This window comes from Lupinus angustifolius, chromosome LG02, assembly GCF_001865875.1.
Source record: "Lupinus angustifolius cultivar Tanjil chromosome LG02, LupAngTanjil_v1.0, whole genome shotgun sequence".
Lineage (NCBI taxonomy): Eukaryota > Viridiplantae > Streptophyta > Magnoliopsida > Fabales > Fabaceae > Lupinus > Lupinus angustifolius.
In genome coordinates, this window is record NC_032010.1 from 1872549 (window position 1) to 1891553 (window position 19005).

Here is a 19005-nt window from a genome sequence, read left to right on the forward strand (position 1 = left end):
AAAATGTAAGGATGAGAGAAGAAGAAACAAGTTAACTTCCATGCAGTTTGACACATGATAAAATGTAAAAAGAAAACAGAACATGCATCTAGATTATTTATAATTTTACTAATAGTTTCTTACAATACCTAATTATGCATGTTTATGAATATAAAAATACAAGGATATTGTATCATTTATGAGAGCAATCAGATCTCACGACATCCCACTAGGTTGAGCAATAGTTGAGTAGGAAGGATTTTTTTTGTTCATAATCACATATGCTAATCAGGTGCTAACCCAAAACTTGAAACCAAATTTCCTTAAAATTCAAAAGGGTTTTCTCATTAAGTTAAATCCAAATTAGTTTTGGACGGTATCATATATTCGATTTTCATTACCATCCTTAATGCGAGGTTATTATTTTTTATGTGAGTTGATGATTTCAAATGAATTTATTTTGTATGCAGTAATTTTTATTATCTAATAAAATAATAGGTTATTTTATCCTAAATTATTTATTAGTGATTAATTTAATTTATTTCTTTTTATGTAATATAATAATGAATCATTTAGTATAGTACTAGTGTTTTATTTATTACAGTATACTTAATTTATTTAAATACTTAATTATATTTTATTTTAAAATATAAGAATATGTAATAAATTGTGGGAGCTAAGAATAAATACCAGTCAAGTGATAATAAAGTAGTTGATGTTCTTAACTTATTAATTTTTTTAAAATCTATGAGTGAGAGTAGTTGATAATAAAGGCACAATGACACATTTTATTTTTTTATTTGTGAGTGTAGTTTTTATTTAAAAAAACATGAACATAAATTAATAAATACTATATAAAGTACATATTAATTATGACCGTAAAAAATACATCTATATTTAGGTATTAAAGTCGAGTAATGGTGGATATCATCATGCTAGCTTGTTGATACTCTCACATTGATAAGTTTATTTTTAAATAAATATTTTGTATATTCTAATGTTTTGTTATTTTAAAATTATATATAACTTATGAGTATAATATTCATATGTTGTCTATAGAAAGGTTTATACATTGTTATTATATATTTTCCTCATAATTTATTTTACTATTATTACATAATGAGTTTTTGTAATTGAAGTGTATTGAAAGTTTTCAATATAATTTAATTTTATCATAATTTATAGTAAATAACAATATGACCGTCATTCATTTCATACATTTCACTCTACTTAATTGGATAAAAGGTTAATTATTATCATTAAATTATATCGAAAACAATTGTTATATGCATACATTATTGAGTAATGATGGTTTCTTGTAACGAATAGTCTAATAGTGGAGGCATATACTCGGGAGTACATTTGATGTCCCATACTTTGTACCACTCCATGTGTCATGCGCTTGTGATTGGTCAGAAAAATACTTAATAATTAAATTTTAACTTAAATATATTTTTGTGACCAATCACAACTCATGGCACATGGAGTGGCACAAAATGTGGGACAGCAGATGTGTACCCATATACTCATACGTGGCACAAAAATTATTAAAAGATTCTTAATTTATTTATTAATTTAATAAGATAATATTAAAAAGTATGAAACCTATTCCCCTCATGTTTTTTTATCCAAGATCTCAACTTTATGACTTTTATAAAATATATAATTAAGCATGAGAATTGTATTTTCACCATTATGATACATAGTATTAATAGTTAATTTTATTGTGATAACAATAACAACTCTATTTTTTCCAAAAGTACAAAAAGTAAATGTTTATTTAATTAATTCCCATAAGATTATGAGTTAATGACGCAATTATTTTTATATATATATATCCTTCACTCTTTCACTCACTCAGATCTTATTAACTCATCTTGGGTTGATTTCATCGCCCAATCTCACATTCCAAAATGTCAACACCATTCACACACTCTTCTCTTCTCTTCATATTCTTCATCGCAACTCTTTCCATTTCTCATACTTCTGCTGATTCCATCTACGGTTGCGGTGGATTTGTTCAGGTATACTATTTCAAACCGTTTCATTTGATTCTTTGATTTCATATAACTTCAATGTTATGTGAGTGCGATGTTCATTTTTTAGGTATTCAAGTTGGGGAAAATAATTAATTTCATGGTTAATAAATTTCATCATGTGATTTGTATTTATCGTAATTGTTATTTTCTGAGCTGAATTCGGTTGTTTTTAACTTATCTTGCAGGCGAGTTCTTCGTTGGTGAAGTCGAGAAAACAAACTGATTCTAAGTTGGATTATTCTCATGTTACGGTCAGTTTGTAAACTGAGACACTTTGCATCATTGTTTTTTATTTTTATTTTTGGCGACTTTAAATTCTTGTGATAGTGTAGAAAAGATGGTATAATCGTGTCTTACGTGAGTTGAGCATGTGGGGAGGAGACTGTTAGAATAATAGATAAAATGAAGTTAGTTAAATTTCTAGAGGCAGAGAAAGACAGGTAAAAGCAAGGGGTGAAATGATTAGGAAAGATTTGGAGAGCAATGCCTTTGTACCCCTTTGTCTCATTGTCTTTCAACAACTTCACATGTTCCCTTTTTCCCCCCTTCCAAATTCGCTCATCTTCTAATTCAAGGTTGAATGTAGTTTTCATCCTTTGATAACAATTTGCATGGATGTACATTATATAGTATAAAAATGGACTAAGGGAAATACAAGTTTGTCTAAAATATAGGGAACAAAATAAGGTAAGAAATATTCTATCGAAATTTTAATGTTGATGCTACAACACAAGACATGCATAATAAGTCAATTTTTTTTTGTATTTTATGGTATGCTTTTTGGGATGTGGATGCATTGGTATACATAATGCAATTTTATGTGTGGAAAGGAATACACATGGTTTTTTAGATATGATGCAATTGCCTGAAATTTTACTCCACACATTTAATTGATCCATTTGCTGTAGGTTGAGCTTCAAACACTGGATGGGCTGGTAAAGGATAGCACACAATGTGCTCCAAATGGATACTATTTTATTCCAGTGTATGACAAGGTAAAATTTGGATGACTTAGTGTACATATAGGCTTGTTCTGTCAATAGAGGATTAGAGGTGTGAAGACTTATACATGCATACTTATATGTATTTATATATGTACATACACATTATTTTCGTACCATTACACACACATATACCTTAGATGTGAATACATTGTCCAGTTCTTCTCAGCGCAATTATTTTCACTGCAGGGTTCCTTTGTAATTAAAATCAATGGGCCTGAAGGATGGTCATGGGATCCAGAAAAGGTTAGTTATTGATATAATTTTCTTAAAGGGATTTATTTCCCCCCATTTATGTCATATCTGTATGCATGACAGACTTGCCATTTTTTTGGATGCTGGTAATGTCTGAAGAGTATTCTTAGTATTTTATGATTTCTGACATTGGCTTTGTTGTTTTTTTCTTATCCCTCCAGGTTCCCGTAGTGGTTGACAACCACGGTTGTAATGGCAATGAGGATATAAACTTTCGTTTCACAGGGTGGGCTATTAATTTGATATTTTAAGATGAAATTTATGTCTTGCTGTTAAGATAAGTCCCACATCAGTGGGGAATATGGCAAAGCCAGTACTTATATGGCTTAGGCATCCCTCACCCTATGAGCTTGCTTTTGGGGTTGAGTTAGGCTAGCCTGCACAATTCTAATACCTTCTAAATCTATGCTTGTGCTTGCTCTGGATTTGAAAATTACCTGCAGAAATTTGTATATTGTAGGTTCACTATATCTGGTAGAGTTGTGGGAGCTGTAGGTGGAGGAAGCTGTTCGGTTAAAAATGGAGGTCCTTCAAATGTAAAAGTGGAACTATTGTCTCCTTCTGGGGATCTTCTCTCTTCTGTCTTAACCTCACAGTCTGGGAGTTACTTATTTACAAATATAATTCCAGGTGAGGAAGTATACCTTCACATCTGCAAGGATCTTGTCTTTGAATTATATTATAGGTGCAGAGCTAGGTACTTGTGAGTAGGTAATTAGGAAAAAATCAAAACTTCACAAGTATTAAAAACAGACACTTTAGTGTCCCTAATGATAGATAATACCCCCTTTTCAATGCCTTAGATTGAAGAATGTTTTCACAAATTAATTATCAACCCTCTTACATATGTTTGGCAAGATGCCAACTCTGTAACTGTATGAAACTAATACTGATGCCCGTCTCCTACGCTAGTCGACCATAGCCGCTTCTTCTTTGTCATATGTACTCATTATTTTTCCACTTTTACCCTGAAACTTTTTAAGCAAGGTGTGTTCAATTTTCACTTTAATAAAGATTTGGATTTTTTATCTATTCTGTAGTTGTTTGGCGTTTTTTATGGGCACTTTTTTAAGGTGAGGGGAGAGAATGCATTTCCGGGGGTTTGAAATTGGGCACTTGCACTTCATGTACTCTAACTGTACCACTTGCAAAGTAATTAAACTGTATTTATATTATAAGGTTTTATGATTACTGGTGCTCCCCTAACCTCTGGATCTGGCTCCACCATCAAGGCAATTCTTTTACTTTAACTATTGTGTATACAGTATAATATTGATATTTTTTAGACACTGATATGAATTGAAATTTATTAGATAGAAATCCACCAAACAGAGGGAGCTTAGCTACTTACAACTGAAGAAAATCCTATAAACAACTCAGAAACTAACCAGAACTAATTTTTTAGTTGAAAGATAGAAACACAAGGATGATATCTAGAGATAGTGATCCTCGTTATTATTCCCTTCTTGCCCTTGTCATGTTCCTTCCTTTCGTGGAATCCTTGGGTTATAGGCCCATCAATAGATGTAACGAAGCAGTAAAATAGATTCAAATGACTAACATATTGGGAAAATTGGTTTCAAGTTTCAACAATAGAAAATATGATGTCACTGGATGTAAACTAGAATAATTGGTTGACATCTGATATGTAGTTGAGGATATTGGCCAGAAAGGCAAGATATGTATAATTAATATTGTTTACGGTTTAGGATTTAAGGTAGATCTGAGATGTTAGAATGAAAGCTAGTTTGGTAATTAGATTGGGGAAACTTTGTTGTTGTTATATCTTTCATTCCTTTGTGAATTATTTCTAGAATAATGATTATGTGATCCATGAGATTTGGTTTTTATTCATCCGTTGTTGCTGTTATTTTCATTATTTTCTATTGCCTCTTCAAAATTGCTCAGAAAAATACACAATACTCCTGATGTGCAGGAAAATATGAACTGCATGCTTCAAATCCTGATATGAAAGTTGAAGTTAAAGGTTCAACACAGGTCTGAATTTGATATTTAGCTATGCTTTGTGTTCATACTCATTTCTTCTCTTTGACACAATTCAGTCTCAATACATTTGATGAGCTTGCATATTCTTCCCCTTTTCATCTAATAACATTTCTTTTATTGTTAAAAATATTATGCTTCCTATTTTTATAATAATGCGCTTCCTACAGGTGGAATTGGGCTTTGGAAATGTGGTAGTTGACGATGTTTTCTTTGTCCCTGGGCATAGTATCAGTGGGTTTGTTGTTGCTCAGGTAATGTTTGTTAAAGATACATATCTTATTTAAATTGTTCATCCTTTTCGGAAAATTTTAGAATTATAATAAAGATGTAAGAAGGATACTCAAAATAATAATACTGATATTAATACTAAAGTTGTAAGAAGGAGAAGAAGGATACTCAAAATAATGAAGTTGTATTGATATTAATATGAACAATATGATAGAAACGGCATAATATTGACCACTAACCCCTATTTATACTAATACTATATTCATAATCGAATAAGGAAACAAATCATAAAATGTGATACAAAGTAATCTCAATCCTAAGAGATCTTATAAAGTAGTCTATATTAATCTAAGATATAATCGTGATAATATGAGATTTATCTCGATCCAAATATCCTCTAGATATTCTCTGTAACATGATAGTCATATACTCTAATATATAATTCAGTGAAAAGATCCATTTATATGTGACAGAGACCCATTTTGCCTCAACTACTTCATATATTCTTATTTGTATGATTGAGTTGGGGATGTTTTGACTCTCAATCAGCCTAAGCTTCCATTATGGTTTGATGTGTTTCATTTTTTTATCAGACAGTTTCATTGAGTCCCCCCTCTTGTATTTCTTTCATTCCTGCTCATCCTTTTTCAGGGAAATCCAATACTAGGAGTTCATATTTTCTTATATTCAGATGATGTTTCTGAGGTGGAATGTTTGCACGGTTCTGCTAATGGTCCAAGACAAGGAGCAGCCCTCTGTCACGCTGTATCAGATGCTGATGGAAAGTTCACATTCAATTCAATACCTTGTGGTAATTCCCTTTGTGAATGCTTATTCGCTCATTCCCCCTTTTGGTGTGAGTCTGTGTTTGTGGAAATTTTTCTGCTGAAGTTGGGTGATCATTATGATTAGCAACTTCAAACATATGCAATGCTTATTCTAAAACATGTTAAGTTGTCCCACAGTGAGTGTTGAATTGCTGATTCCTATACATTGACAGAAAAGAAAGTTTTTTTCTGGAGTTTTTCTGTCCTCCTGTTTGTAGTTGTGCATTTAACTTCGAATGAAAACCAGTTTGAAATTCTTTGTGGATAGAGATGAGCATTGTTTTCATGATTCTAGGAACTTCACAATTCATGTGTACTGCAATTAGTCTCTCATGGCTATTGATCATGTGAAATATCACTTCAAATTGTTTCTTGCACTTTGCCTACTTCACAGTTGCTAACTTGCTATTCAATTTTCTGATCATATAAAATACTCTTCTCTGTGGATTGATTATTTATCATTCTGCTATGCATGAAATTGCTTCTTCTGTTACATGCTGCTACAACTTATTTCTTTGAATTTAGTGCTCATACTTTTTATTAATCTACAGGAAGTTATGAACTTGTGCCCTACTATAAGGGTGAAAATACAATATTTGATATTTTGCCATCCAGCGTCTCAGTTAATGTTAAGCATCAACATGTAATTGTGCCTCAGAAATTTCAGGTACCTTTATATGTATAAAAATGTGGCTTATACTTACTATCTGCATTTGTTTCCTTCTGCTTTCAAAATGAATATGTTCTGTCTATATGGGGTAAATCAAAATTTCCAATTATGCATTACTAAACTTTCATGAAAAGAAATGTGAATTCTGTTATGTTGTCATGTTTCTTCAAAATCCTTCAAAATAATAGATTGTCATTATGTTTTTTTGCATCCACTTTCCAGATAATGACCTATATATAGCATATACTATTAGTCTATTACTCTATACATTTAATGTGTTTTAATTTATAATTTCTAAATGACATTTCATTTTCTGAATTAACTACTAACTGCAGCATGATCATACTTTATTGGCGTCAAATTACTCAAAGATCACTGCATAACCAGTAAAGTTAGCAACTGCTGGGTGATCACTATGATTAGCAATTGTAAATGCTGATGGAAGAAAAATTGCTTGCCATCAGTTGCGTTGAATATATTTATGGCCATCATTTAAAAGAATTTAGAAGTGCATAATGCCTCTGAAAAGATATGAGAAATAAAGAAGAAAAACTAATACAGAAAAGAATTATGATTGGAATTGGAGAACATCTAGCCATCTAGGTATCAAATATATATACTACTACTGAATGGCTTTAATTTTTTTTATGTCAAAGTTTAGTGTAGTATCAGTTTCCATATTTTATTGGTATCTGTTGTTCTGTACTTCTGTTTGTTATAGATATGTTATTTTGCTCAAGTATCTGTTCTCATTTTTAATTGTTTCAGGTAACTGGATTTTCCATTGGAGGCCGTGTAGTTGATGGAAATGAAGTGGGAGTGGAGGGTGTTAAAATCACAGTGGATGGTCATGAAAGGTCTATCACTGACAATCAAGGATATTATAAGCTTGATCAGGTATTACAATATAGGGTGATGTGCTTCATTTGTGTTCATTATGAGGCACTATTTTTAGGTTTTCCTGGATTTTCAATTCTTCATTTATCTTCTCCAGTCTAGAATTTTGTCTCAATGATGTCTTCCCCCACCTTTCTTTCATGCTTTCATTAAATTAGTTCTCTGTCAATTTATTTATTTATGTTGAAATTTAATTTAATTTCCTAGATACTTTTTTTTTGGGGGGGAGGGGTCTGCATTAGAAGTTTTAATCATTTTATATTGTGCTGGGATCTTTAATTGTTTGAACTTTTTTATGGTTAAATTTTATTTTACCATTTCTTATTTCCATATTGAATTTATTAGGTTACATCTAAGCACTATACCATAGAGGCCAGAAAGGAGCATTACAAATTCAAGAAGTTGGAGAAGTACATGGTAAAATATCATAAATTTTTTATCAGATTTATCTAAATTTCATATATTGCTCTTAGTATGATGATAAAAATTTGTTGTATGGTTGAGGTTTGTGCTAATACTTCGTAATAATGAAATAAATGCTGTTGTCATAGCTCTCCTTTAAAACTTCGTTTGCTTGCTCAGGTTTTGCCCAATATGGCTGCAATAGAAGACATTAATGCCATTTCATATGATATTTGTGGTTCAGTTAGGATGGTTGGTGCTGGTCTGCAAGCAAAGGTGTGCATAGGTATTAATATTGTAATATTTGCATGTTGAATTCTTAACCAATTTTGATTTTTTTTTGTTAATTGTATTAGGTTGCTTTGACTCATGGACCTGAGAATGTGAAACCGCAAAAGAAACAAACAGATGGAAATGGAAACTTCTGCTTTGAGGTATGTTAACTGAAAGTGCAATAAATCTTTACTTTTGTTGTCAGTGTCTCCTGATATCGTGAGGGACATTATTGGCTCTGGTGGTCATGGGTTCAAATCCTAGAAAAAGTATCTACGCTTGTGAGAGTAAGCCTGCATACATTTACTCTTCCCAGACCCCACTAGGTGGGAGCCTCATGCACTTGGATGCCTTTTTTATTGTATTTATCTATATTATGATGACAATCTTCAACAGGAAGTTTCTAAAACTTTTGACTGAACAATTTGTTATAATACTTTGTCTATCGCAATTGATTCTTTAATAACCCGAGCTTCTTATCCCAGAAGCTATAACCATATATAAGCTAAAACTGGGAATTGATTCTTTAATGACCTTTTTATTGTATTTATCTATCTTATGATCACAATCTTCAACAGGAAGTTTCTAAAACTTTTGACTGAACAATTTGTTACAATACTTTGTCTATTGCCATTGATTCTTTAATGACCTGAGCTTCTTATCCCAGAAGCTATAACCATATATATTAGCTAAAACTGGGAATTTGTAGCTTCAGCTTTGAGCTTACAATTTTTTTTATTCTTATATAGTTGTTTGAACCATTATAATAGGAAAAGTACCCTGTTAAGGAGAGATTTTGGTTAACATGGCACATTTTTTATGTCAATTCGGTAGAAAAATAAATTTCAGCAGCTGCAGTTCCTTAGAGTATGAATTTTCTTTATTTGGCTTCTCTCTTTAGTTATGTTTTTAAAGTATCTGCTGAATTTTGATTGTTCCTTTCTTATTACTGATGTGTAACTCATATGTTCACTGTTTAGGTTCTGCCTGGTGAATATCGCTTGTCAGCTATTGCTGCTTCTCCCGAGAATGCTCCTGGACTCTTGTTTTTGCCATCTTATATTGATGTTGTGGTCAAAAGTCCATTGTTGAATGTTCAATTTTCACAGGTAATTGTTCATATATTTTAACTATAGGTTGTCTTATATGCTTTATAGTTTGTCTTCTTTTTCACTTAAATCTTCTATGCTAAATGCATGCTGAACTGTTTTCTGAGTCCCTTGTCAACATAGTTCAGAAGATAATTATAAGTCATGTGGTTGCATTGTACAATTTGCTCAGCGATATGAAAATGCAGATGGCATTTTATAACTAAGTCTCTAAGATTGTTTACAAACCTGATTTTTTAATTATTTATGGTTTTCCTATATTGTCAAATTTGTATTTTATTACTATTAAGTTTCTTTTACTTCCCATTTGTTTCCTTTGGGAATCTTTATCCCATCCCCACATGATGACCATGATGCAGGCCCCAATTTTATATGGCATAAAGTCAATATTTTCATAAACATTGTTCTATACTGATTGTGTGGTGCATGATTATAGACTCTGGTCAATATTCACGGTGCTGTAACCTGCAAGGAGAAATGTGGTCCGTCTGTATCTGTGACTCTTGTGAGACAGGCTAATAAACATAATGAAGAGAGAAGGACAATTCGCTTGTCTACCGAGAGTAGTGAATTTCATTTTTCAGATGTTATTCCTGGAAAATACAGGCTTGAGGTTTGCCTTCTTTTGCATTCCCATTTTAATTTGTGATTCCTTTCGTTTTTTAAGTTTTACCACCTGGACCTGAACGCTTCTAGTTTAATTTTTCTACTGCTTTTGTTTTGTTTTTTAATTGTTTTTTCACTGTGTAATAACTTTTGTTTTAGGTCAAACATAGTTCCCTTGATTCAGTGACCTTGGAAGATAATTGGTGCTGGGAGCAGAGCTTCATTGATGTAAACGTTGGAGCTGAAGACTTGGAAGGAATTTTGTTTGTTCAAAAAGGCTACTGGGTCAATGTTATCTCCACTCATGAGGTTAATGGTTACATTACTCAACCAGATGGGTCAACTGTGAATTTGAAGATTCAGGTATTTGTATCCGACAATTATAGGTCAAATAGATATGCCAGGAAACTACAGCTTCAAAAAATTCATCTTTATTCTTTTGTGCTATCTGCAGAAAGGTTCCCAGCATATATGTATAGAATATCCTGGAGTACATGAATTTAATTTTGTTGACTCTTGCATCTTATTTGGGAGCTCATCTGTGAAAATTGATACATCTAATCTATCGGTACGGAGAACTCAGATAGCCATAATTGTTTTTCACTTTATGCATTTATATTTGGTTCTTTCTAGGATTTTCTCATATCATGTTTAAATTATTTTTTTGTAGCCCATCTCTCTAAAAGGAGAAAAATATCTTCTTAAAGGACAAATAAATGTGCAGTCTAGCTCACTTAATGCATTGCCTGAGAATATAGTTGTCGATATTCAAAAGGATGGAATTGGTTCTTTTGATTCTGCTAAGGCCATACTTAAATCCCATGAGAAAGATCAAACAAATACTGCTATATTTGAGTATTCTGTTTGGGTCAATCTTGGAGAAAAGCTTACCTTTGTTCCTCGGGACTCAAGGTACGTCTATCTGGCTGGTTTTTTGAACAATGTCCATTAAATATCTATCTTCGCTGGAAGCTTTTGTTGATAGAGATAGGATCAGAGAGGAAAACCACTTATGTGAATACACATTAGCTTTCTCATTACATCTTTATCCATAAATCCTGTAACTATGGACTGTGTATAGCCTTTAATAATAAAGTACAGTTATGCCATTTATGCTAACTCTGACCACGATTTCAACCACTTTATTTTGTACCATTTTGAATTTATTAAGTCACATCACATCCTTTCAGAAAACTGTTGTAAATCTTAACGCATGTGTTGGATGTGTCTAATTTTCTCATAAGCTTAAACATTTTAACTAAAAATAATTTTTATAATTCTGGTAGGCTTAAGCCTGGTTACTTTTTTGTGTGGACAATTTAACTAAAATAGCAACTGTGACTTTCACGAAGTTAAAAAATAAAAAATTGAAATGTTTGATTATGTAATGAGATACTAATAAATTATATAGAACATGTTAATGAAGAATCAAATGTTGAATACTTGAACTATTTGTAGTGAACGACAACTTTAAAATTTTTAAATTTTGTATTATGTAATAAAATGCTATTGAATTGTTTCTATAAATAAGATATAAATAAAACTTCAAAGTTCGAGTTGTTTGTTGCTGTGAGATCATAATAGAATTCTAAACTTTTTGTGATAATTTATTATGCAAGCATGACAATTGGTACTAAAAAATTGTAACTCATGTCAAAATTTGGATGACACAATGTCACAAGCTAGATTGAGTTGCCACCTGGCAGTTTTATATGCTGGTTCTCCTTTCATATTGATTATATGGAAATTATATTGGTATTTATTATTGATTACACTGATTGATGATTCCTTATCTCTTTTCTCCTCTCTCTTTATAGCTGGAACAAAACTGATTTAAGTGCTGAATCATGCCTGATTTTATACTTGAATTATTCATTTTGTTTCATTGCAGGAATGATGGGGAGAAGAAATTTTTATTTTATCCTAGAGAACATCATGTGAGTTTTAAAAGATCAGTTAGTATACTGTTTTTCTGAGACAAGCACCGAGTTTCATTTGAAAATTCTATTTTGTAGGTATCGGTAGCAGATGATAATTGTCAAGCTTATGTTCCTACATTTTCTTGTCGACTGGGAGTATATATTGAAGGATCAGTTTCACCTCCTCTTTCTGGTGTTGATATCAGGGTTTTTGCTGCTGGAGATAGCAGCATTGCCTCACTTAAAAGTGGTGAATTAGTACTTGAGACGACAACTGGTACTGATGGCTCCTATGTGACTGGTCCTCTGTATGATGATATTGGTTACAATGTTGAGGCTTCAAAGGTAGTCTATTTCTCATAACTGTGAAACTACTTAACAATAAAAATTAAAATATAATACTTAAGCGGAGTGGTAAAGTTTCCCTACTTACCCAAGATGTTTATATGTTTCTGCCCTCCTTTATTAATTGAATCTTCTCTACCTCTGCTTAAGACTTTAAAGTGTATCATCTAATGAAAGGTAAAAATCCAAGTACCTACAAAAGGCCACTTAAGTAGGTTTCCCCCCTGTGATTGCCCTCATGTTGCTCTACATTGTTTGATTATTTATTTGTCTGATTCTGTTTGCAGCCTGGTTATCATATAAAACAAGTTGAGCCTCATTCCTTTAGTTGTCAGAAGCTTAGTCAAATTTCAGTACGCATACATCACATAGACGATGCTGAAGAACCCATTCCTTCTGTTCTCTTATCGTTGAGTGGTGACAATGGCTATAGAAACAACTCAGTGTCTGGGGTTGGAGGGACATTCCCATTTGATAATTTATTCCCTGGAATGTTCTACTTACGTCCTGTTTTGAAGGTACTTCAATGGACATAACTGTTACAATATTGCATTCTACTTTTTGTTTGTTCACTTGATATACATGACTTTTCATGTCAATTAGCTCTGGTTCATGTGCTGCTGCACTTGGAGTTCACAATGTTAATTGATTTGATTATGCATACAAAATCATCTATACCCACAAAAGAGAGAAGAGCATAATTGTGGTTGACAAAATGAGAATTGGGTTTTTAGATATTGGTGATGATTAAAATTATGTTTGTTTTTGCTGAACCGATTTCTTGATCAACTATCTTATTCAGCACATTTTATCTTATTTCCTAGGAGTATGCTTTCTCACCTCCATCACAGGCAATAGAGCTTGGAGCAGGGGAGGTTAAAGAAGTAATTTTCCAGGCCACACGCGTAGCTTACAGGTTTAATTTTGTTATTTCACCAAATTTCTCTTTCTATCATTTGATTCAAAGCAACCATGATGTCCATGTTTACTGCATTTCAAGCATTTTTAGCTTTATGACAATGGTATTTCCGGTAATAGAATATAGTTTAATTCTTTTCGTTTGTGGAAAAGAATATTGGTCTACCATTTTCTTTAAAATCACTGAAATAAACTATATAACATAATCAAATGGTGTATTTTGGATTGGTTTTTGCTGTGTTAAGTTCCTGTCATCAGGTGTTCTCTCTTTTATTTTCTAATAATTTATTTTTCTGTAAAAGTTAAATTCAAGTGTTGTCTTTGTTTATTTATTTTCTCTGTTTTATATACCCTGTCTCATTGTTTCTCTCTATAAATATGGTATTTGCACAATAACTGCCTGCCTTCTCTCATTTGATAACCTACCGACTGAGGACATGTTTGTCTTATTTATATTTTTACAAAGAAATTACAGTTTATTGCTGTATAGTGTATACCATGTAACCTTTTCTCCTTTTCTCTGCATATGCACTTTTTAACTTACTTTACTCTGAAAGATGCTGAGGTAAATCAAATCTTACAGTGCTACAGGCTTAGTCACTCTGTTGTCAGGCCAACCCAAAGGAGGAGTTTCAGTTGAAGCCCGGGCAGAGTCAAAAGGCTATTTTGAGGAAACTGTGACCGATTCCTCTGGAAATTATCGTCTGAGAGGACTACATCCTGATACTGTCTATGTTGTAAAAGTATCTAAAAGGGATGTTTTGGGCAATTCTAATATAGAGCGTGCATCTCCAGATTCTGTTTCTGTCAAGGTTAGTTCTTATTTGCTATCTGTCTTAGCTCTTCTGTCAATATGCAAAATCCCGGTCTAAGCTTTCTGGTTGGTGTTTCCCAGGTTGGAACCGAGGATATTAAGGGCTTAGATTTTATAGTTTTTGAAGAGCCAGAAATAACAATTGTAAGTTGTCACGTTGAAGGAAACACTACAGATGAACTACATAAACACCTAATGGTAGAAATCAAGTCAGCTAGTGACTCGACAAAGATAGAATCCGTCTTCCCCCTGCCAATTTCCAATTTCTTTCAAGTCAAGGGTTTATCTAAGGGCAGACACCTTCTACAACTTAGATCTGCTCTCCCTCCAAGCTCCCTTAAATTTGAATCTGATATCATTGAGGTTGATTTGGAGAAAAATATTCAAATCCATGTCGGTCCACTGAGATACAGAATTATTGAAGATCACCTGAAACAGGTTTCTTCATTTCTCCACCTTTTTCCATTTTTGCCCAAATACCTTTTTCATTTTCCATTATTAACTTTTTACTTTTTGTTTGGGTTGCTTTCACACATAATATTTCTCATTCTTAATTTCTTTATATAATGCAGGAGTTAACTCCGGCACCAGTATTAACTCTTGTAGTTGGATTTCTATTTATTGCGCTTGTTCTCAGTATCCCAAGGTAAGTTTGATATTCCTGTTGTTTTCACCTTAACAGCAATTATTTTTAGGACTTGTATTGCCATGTACCTTTATTTGGTCTCATTCCCTTAACTCTAAATGAAGATTGAAGGATTGGTATGATGCCACAGTAGATATACCCACACCAGGACTTAGTGCAAGTTCAAGAAGAGATGTGAAAAAACCAACATTGCGGAAGAAGACATACTAAAATCCCATTTCTTACCACTTCAGGCATAATACCATAACTGCACTTAGTTGACTTAGTTTGACATCATTCAACTTCTCTGATTAGTAACAATGTTTTTTTTTCTCTTTATTTATCCACAGAGGACCAAATCAAATAGAATACAATGTAATTTACTAATTTTCCCTTCATTCTCACTATCATTTTTTTACTTAAATGCAAGTATAAGTGATGTGTATTTGTTGTGGCAATGATTTTTTTGACATGCATGGAAAGAAAGATTTGTTTACATCAAGTTAAATTATATTAACTTTTACACTTTGGCAATAACTTTTTATAGAATATAAATTATGTCAATCCATCCTTTGATTAAGTAGCTTTAATTTTTATATATTACATTAATTTTAATGCATATATAATTATTTTACTAAACAAATTTTATGCTGTCATTATGCAAGTGTTTGATGTACACTTAAACTGTGCTCATGGATTATTGAGCTAGGGGTTTCTAGATGTATGTCTGTTGCTATATAATCAGTGGGGTGGTCTCTTTTGTTAGGATTTAGGATCTTTTTAACATAGTTGAGGAGCAACTAGTGAAAATAATAACCTATATATTTTCACCTAAACAATTTTCATGTGAAGGATGTGATGATGATGATGATAATTACCCTATGGTCGAATGAAGAATAAATCAAAGAAATATAGACATTACACCAAATTTGGTGTCCAAGATTTCATGAGATTGTTATTTAAGAATATTCATTCTATAAGAACTTTAATGTACTTATTCTTATAAGAAAATGGGGATCTTAAGGGCAGAAAGGAAGAGAGAAATCATATCTTATTATAAAATATAAAATTGTGAGGTAGATTATGACACCCAAATCAAAATGATATTTAATATTCCGGAGGAAAAATATGGATGTACACTATATGAGTAAGATAATTCTTATCAAATATAAAAGTAAAAGATATAATATTATTCATTTAATAAATAATAATTTAACAATTAAAAGATAAATAAATATAAACAAAAAGTTTAATGTATAGATTCATGCTATTAATGATTGTAGTGTTTTATTATGAGCAAATGGAATGGTAATACCTTTTCCAAATCGTAATAAAATTTTAAATATATGAAATCTAGTTTAAAGGTCAAAATTATTTAAATTAGACATAAATATAGCTTTCTACATTCTATATGCAAAAACTTAATAAATACTCCAATTTAATGGGAGAAAATGTAATTCAATCATTTTCATCACCTCTTCTATAGAAACTGAGAGTCCAGACACAACAATTACTCATTTTTTCACACAAATTGCAATAAGATGCAAAGAAGGATTAGATAATAAGAAGAATTATGATTATGAAAAATAAGTTTATGAAAAAACAAGAATGACCAGAAGGTAGCCTAAACATATTAAAAGACCAACAAAGTATAGTCTAGTGGTGTAAGGTTTCACTGGATGTCCCGAGTTCGATTCTTGAAAATGACACTCCTTAAGAATGACATAAAACTAAAAGGATTAGTTTCTTACCCAAAAAAATGAAAAATACACTTGATAATACCAACAACAAAAAAACATATTAAAAGGCGTATTAATTGGGCTATTGATTGTTTCAACATTCTCTTACTTTCTTTCTTTCTTATTATTAGTGGTGTCCATTCATTGCACTGTGTTTGTATTGTGATATATCCTTTTTTCTTTGATTTCTTCTATGACGACGCTAACCCCAATTTGTTCAATAACCAGATTAATCACTCAAAAACAACATCATCAAAACTTTCCACTATTCAATTCCATAACTCCGAAACCAAACAGAATCTTAACAAAAACAACATCATTTCAATTATCATCATCATCTTCCTCCAACAATAATTTATACTCTGCTCAGAAATTTGACCTAACTGCCACAAACGTTGACCTTGTTCTAGAAGACGTTCGTCCTTACTTAATTTCCGATGGTGGTAACGTTGATGTTGTTTCCGTTGAAGACGGCGTTATATCTCTGAAACTTGAAGGAGCGTGTGAGAGTTGTCCAAGTTCAACTACTACTATGAAAATGGGGATTGAACGTGTTCTTAAGGAGAAATTCGGAGATGCTGTTAAGGATATTCGCCAAGTTTTTGATCAGGAACCAACCGAGATAACCGTCCAGGTTCTAATTCTTAATTCTTTTATACACCGTTTTTAAACTGCAATTGCTCTATAATTATATATGTTTGGATGCAGTTGCGATTATTACTGTAATTGTGTCGGCAATTGCGATGTGAAATGTTTTGTGATTAAAAAAATATTTTCGAATCTAATGTGGATGTGGCCTCATATGTGTAGTGTTGCAGTATGATATGGCCGTATCATTGTGATTCAATGTCATGCCGTAATTGTGGTTGTAGTAGTGACCGTAATAATATTGCAGCAACATAACACATAGAGTTTGGATTGATGGAAATGAATAGACTAGAATGTTACTTTGGTTTGATTGTATAGAATATAGTTATACTATTATTTCATTCACCTCATGTATCTCTCAAATGTGATTCATTATATCACTTAGCATGTATCTGGTTTAACATAGAGAAGGTCTCATAAAAGTGATGAATGAGGTGACTATTAGGATAGGATTGAATATAATGGAACTTGATGGATTCCATTCCATAACTATTTTCCCCCATCTCAATTCTGGGTATGAAGGAATCAACTTATTATTCACTCTATTCCGATTTCCGAGATATCTAAACAATAGTGCTTATTCATGTGTATAAGTTTTGTTTATAGTTCAATGATGATTAAGACACAGGTCAATAGATAGAGTAAAAACTCTACTCTGTTGTTGGTGTATAGACATCTTTCTCAACTTTATATAATGGACATCCCATTCTACCCAAATATCTAACTAAACATCAGTTAATAGAGAATAAAGTAGGTCATTAGAATTTAGAAGTGCTAATAGCATCATTTTTCTGTCTTTTCATTTTGTGTTGAGTTGATGATGAATTATATATAGAAATGATGTTGATAGTTAGCATATGATTTGCAATTATAGGCAGTGAATAATCATCTTGAGATATTGAGACCAGCCATTAAAAATTATGGAGGCAGTGTAGAAGTGTTATCTATTGAAGGTGGGGAGTGTCATGTGAAGTATATTGGCCCTGACTCCATTGGATCAGGAATCAAAGCTGCTATCAAGGAAAAATTTCCAGATATTCTAAATGTTACCTTTTCTACATAGGATCATTCATCCTTATTATTTTGAATGCTGTTTTCTATAATTACTGTCATATTTTCACCTTTTCAGATATACTGTAAAAGAAATGTAAAGGTCATTATGAAATTTTATATGGTCATGGATGATCTATCTTTTGTTGTTCACTAAGGATCCTTTGCCAATCATGATTTGATATATGTATATTGCCAGGGCATGTGTGAAAGTTACTCTTTTGGCATTTTTACATTAAATTGTTCTACGGGATCTTTACAAGTGTGTTATTGAATTAGTTTCTTATTATTCCTGGCTATATTTTTTGGTACTATAAAGGTAAATCCCCTCACCTTTTTTGTAAGAAACTAATCTCTTTTGAAGTGCGTGACTGTTTCTCCCAACAAGTATCGCTCTTAGGAGTTGAAACTTTGACCTTTTGATTGTTCTGGGGATCTAGGGAGACCTTACACCACTAGACCAATGTTTTGTTGGTATGTTACACTCTTTGTATCTCTACTTTAAAGTATAGGCTCAGACTTTTATCTTGGTTCTTGTCTTTGCTTTCTGATTCATCATTAATGCTTGGAGAACATTGAATGCTTCATAGTCATTGAACTTCAACAAATTGGAGAGAAACACTTTCCAATTTATAGATTTTAGTTCTGAACTAT

At 32.1% G+C, this 19005-nt stretch overlaps 2 protein-coding genes and 1 long non-coding RNA gene across 9 annotated transcripts; 2 read left to right on the top strand and 1 right to left on the bottom strand.

Moving 5' to 3' along the window:
- On the top strand, window positions 1835-15437 carry LOC109331655 (nodal modulator 1-like). 7 transcript variants are annotated; one of them, XM_019566299.1, is made up of 27 exons: window positions 1835-2003; window positions 2204-2269; window positions 2927-3013; window positions 3209-3265; window positions 3436-3500; window positions 3735-3904; window positions 5211-5272; window positions 5449-5532; window positions 6161-6320; window positions 6888-7003; window positions 7775-7903; window positions 8249-8320; window positions 8486-8581; window positions 8662-8739; window positions 9559-9687; window positions 10124-10300; window positions 10453-10656; window positions 10748-10861; window positions 10964-11205; window positions 12185-12230; window positions 12309-12557; window positions 12845-13075; window positions 13382-13473; window positions 14059-14287; window positions 14371-14727; window positions 14862-14935; window positions 15040-15437. In XM_019566299.1, the coding sequence occupies exons 1-27, from the start codon at window positions 1893-1895 to the stop codon at window positions 15143-15145; spliced, it is 3603 nt and encodes a 1200-aa protein (XP_019421844.1). In that variant the 5' UTR covers window positions 1835-1892; the 3' UTR covers window positions 15146-15437. The 7 variants fall into 7 exon arrangements, with proteins under 7 accessions (XP_019421844.1, XP_019421858.1, XP_019421853.1 ...); XM_019566313.1 differs by lacking the exon at window positions 9559-9687; XM_019566308.1 differs by lacking the exon at window positions 8486-8581.
- Window positions 11354-18164, bottom strand: LOC109331774. Its single transcript, XR_002105845.1, has 3 exons — window positions 17741-18164; window positions 14016-14018; window positions 11354-11364 (listed from the first exon to the last, which is right to left on the bottom strand). It is a non-coding gene; the product is annotated as an uncharacterized LOC109331774 (long non-coding RNA).
- Window positions 16786-18584, top strand: LOC109331748 (nifU-like protein 1, chloroplastic). The gene is made up of 2 exons (XM_019566438.1): window positions 16786-17287; window positions 18176-18584. Exons 1-2 carry the CDS (start codon window positions 16847-16849, stop codon window positions 18362-18364), a joined length of 630 nt encoding a protein of 209 aa, XP_019421983.1. The 5' UTR covers window positions 16786-16846; the 3' UTR covers window positions 18365-18584.

What these genes read in the sequence shown, in the direction of transcription:
- LOC109331655 (XM_019566299.1), top strand. Translation starts at nt 1,893, where the DNA reads ATGTCAACACCATTCACACACTCTTCTCTTCTCTTCATATTCTTCATC. An exon ending in TTATTCCAGTGTATGACAAG is followed by an intron (nt 3,014 to 3,208) that starts GTAAAATTTGGA and finishes TTTTCACTGCAG; the next exon opens with GGTTCCTTTGTAATTAAAAT. An exon ending in TTGATACATCTAATCTATCG is followed by an intron (nt 10,862 to 10,963) that starts GTACGGAGAACT and finishes ATTTTTTTGTAG; the next exon opens with CCCATCTCTCTAAAAGGAGA.
- LOC109331748 (XM_019566438.1), top strand. Translation starts at nt 16,847, where the DNA reads ATGACGACGCTAACCCCAATTTGTTCAATAACCAGATTAATCACTCAA. An exon ending in CAACCGAGATAACCGTCCAG is followed by an intron (nt 17,288 to 18,175) that starts GTTCTAATTCTT and finishes TTGCAATTATAG; the next exon opens with GCAGTGAATAATCATCTTGA.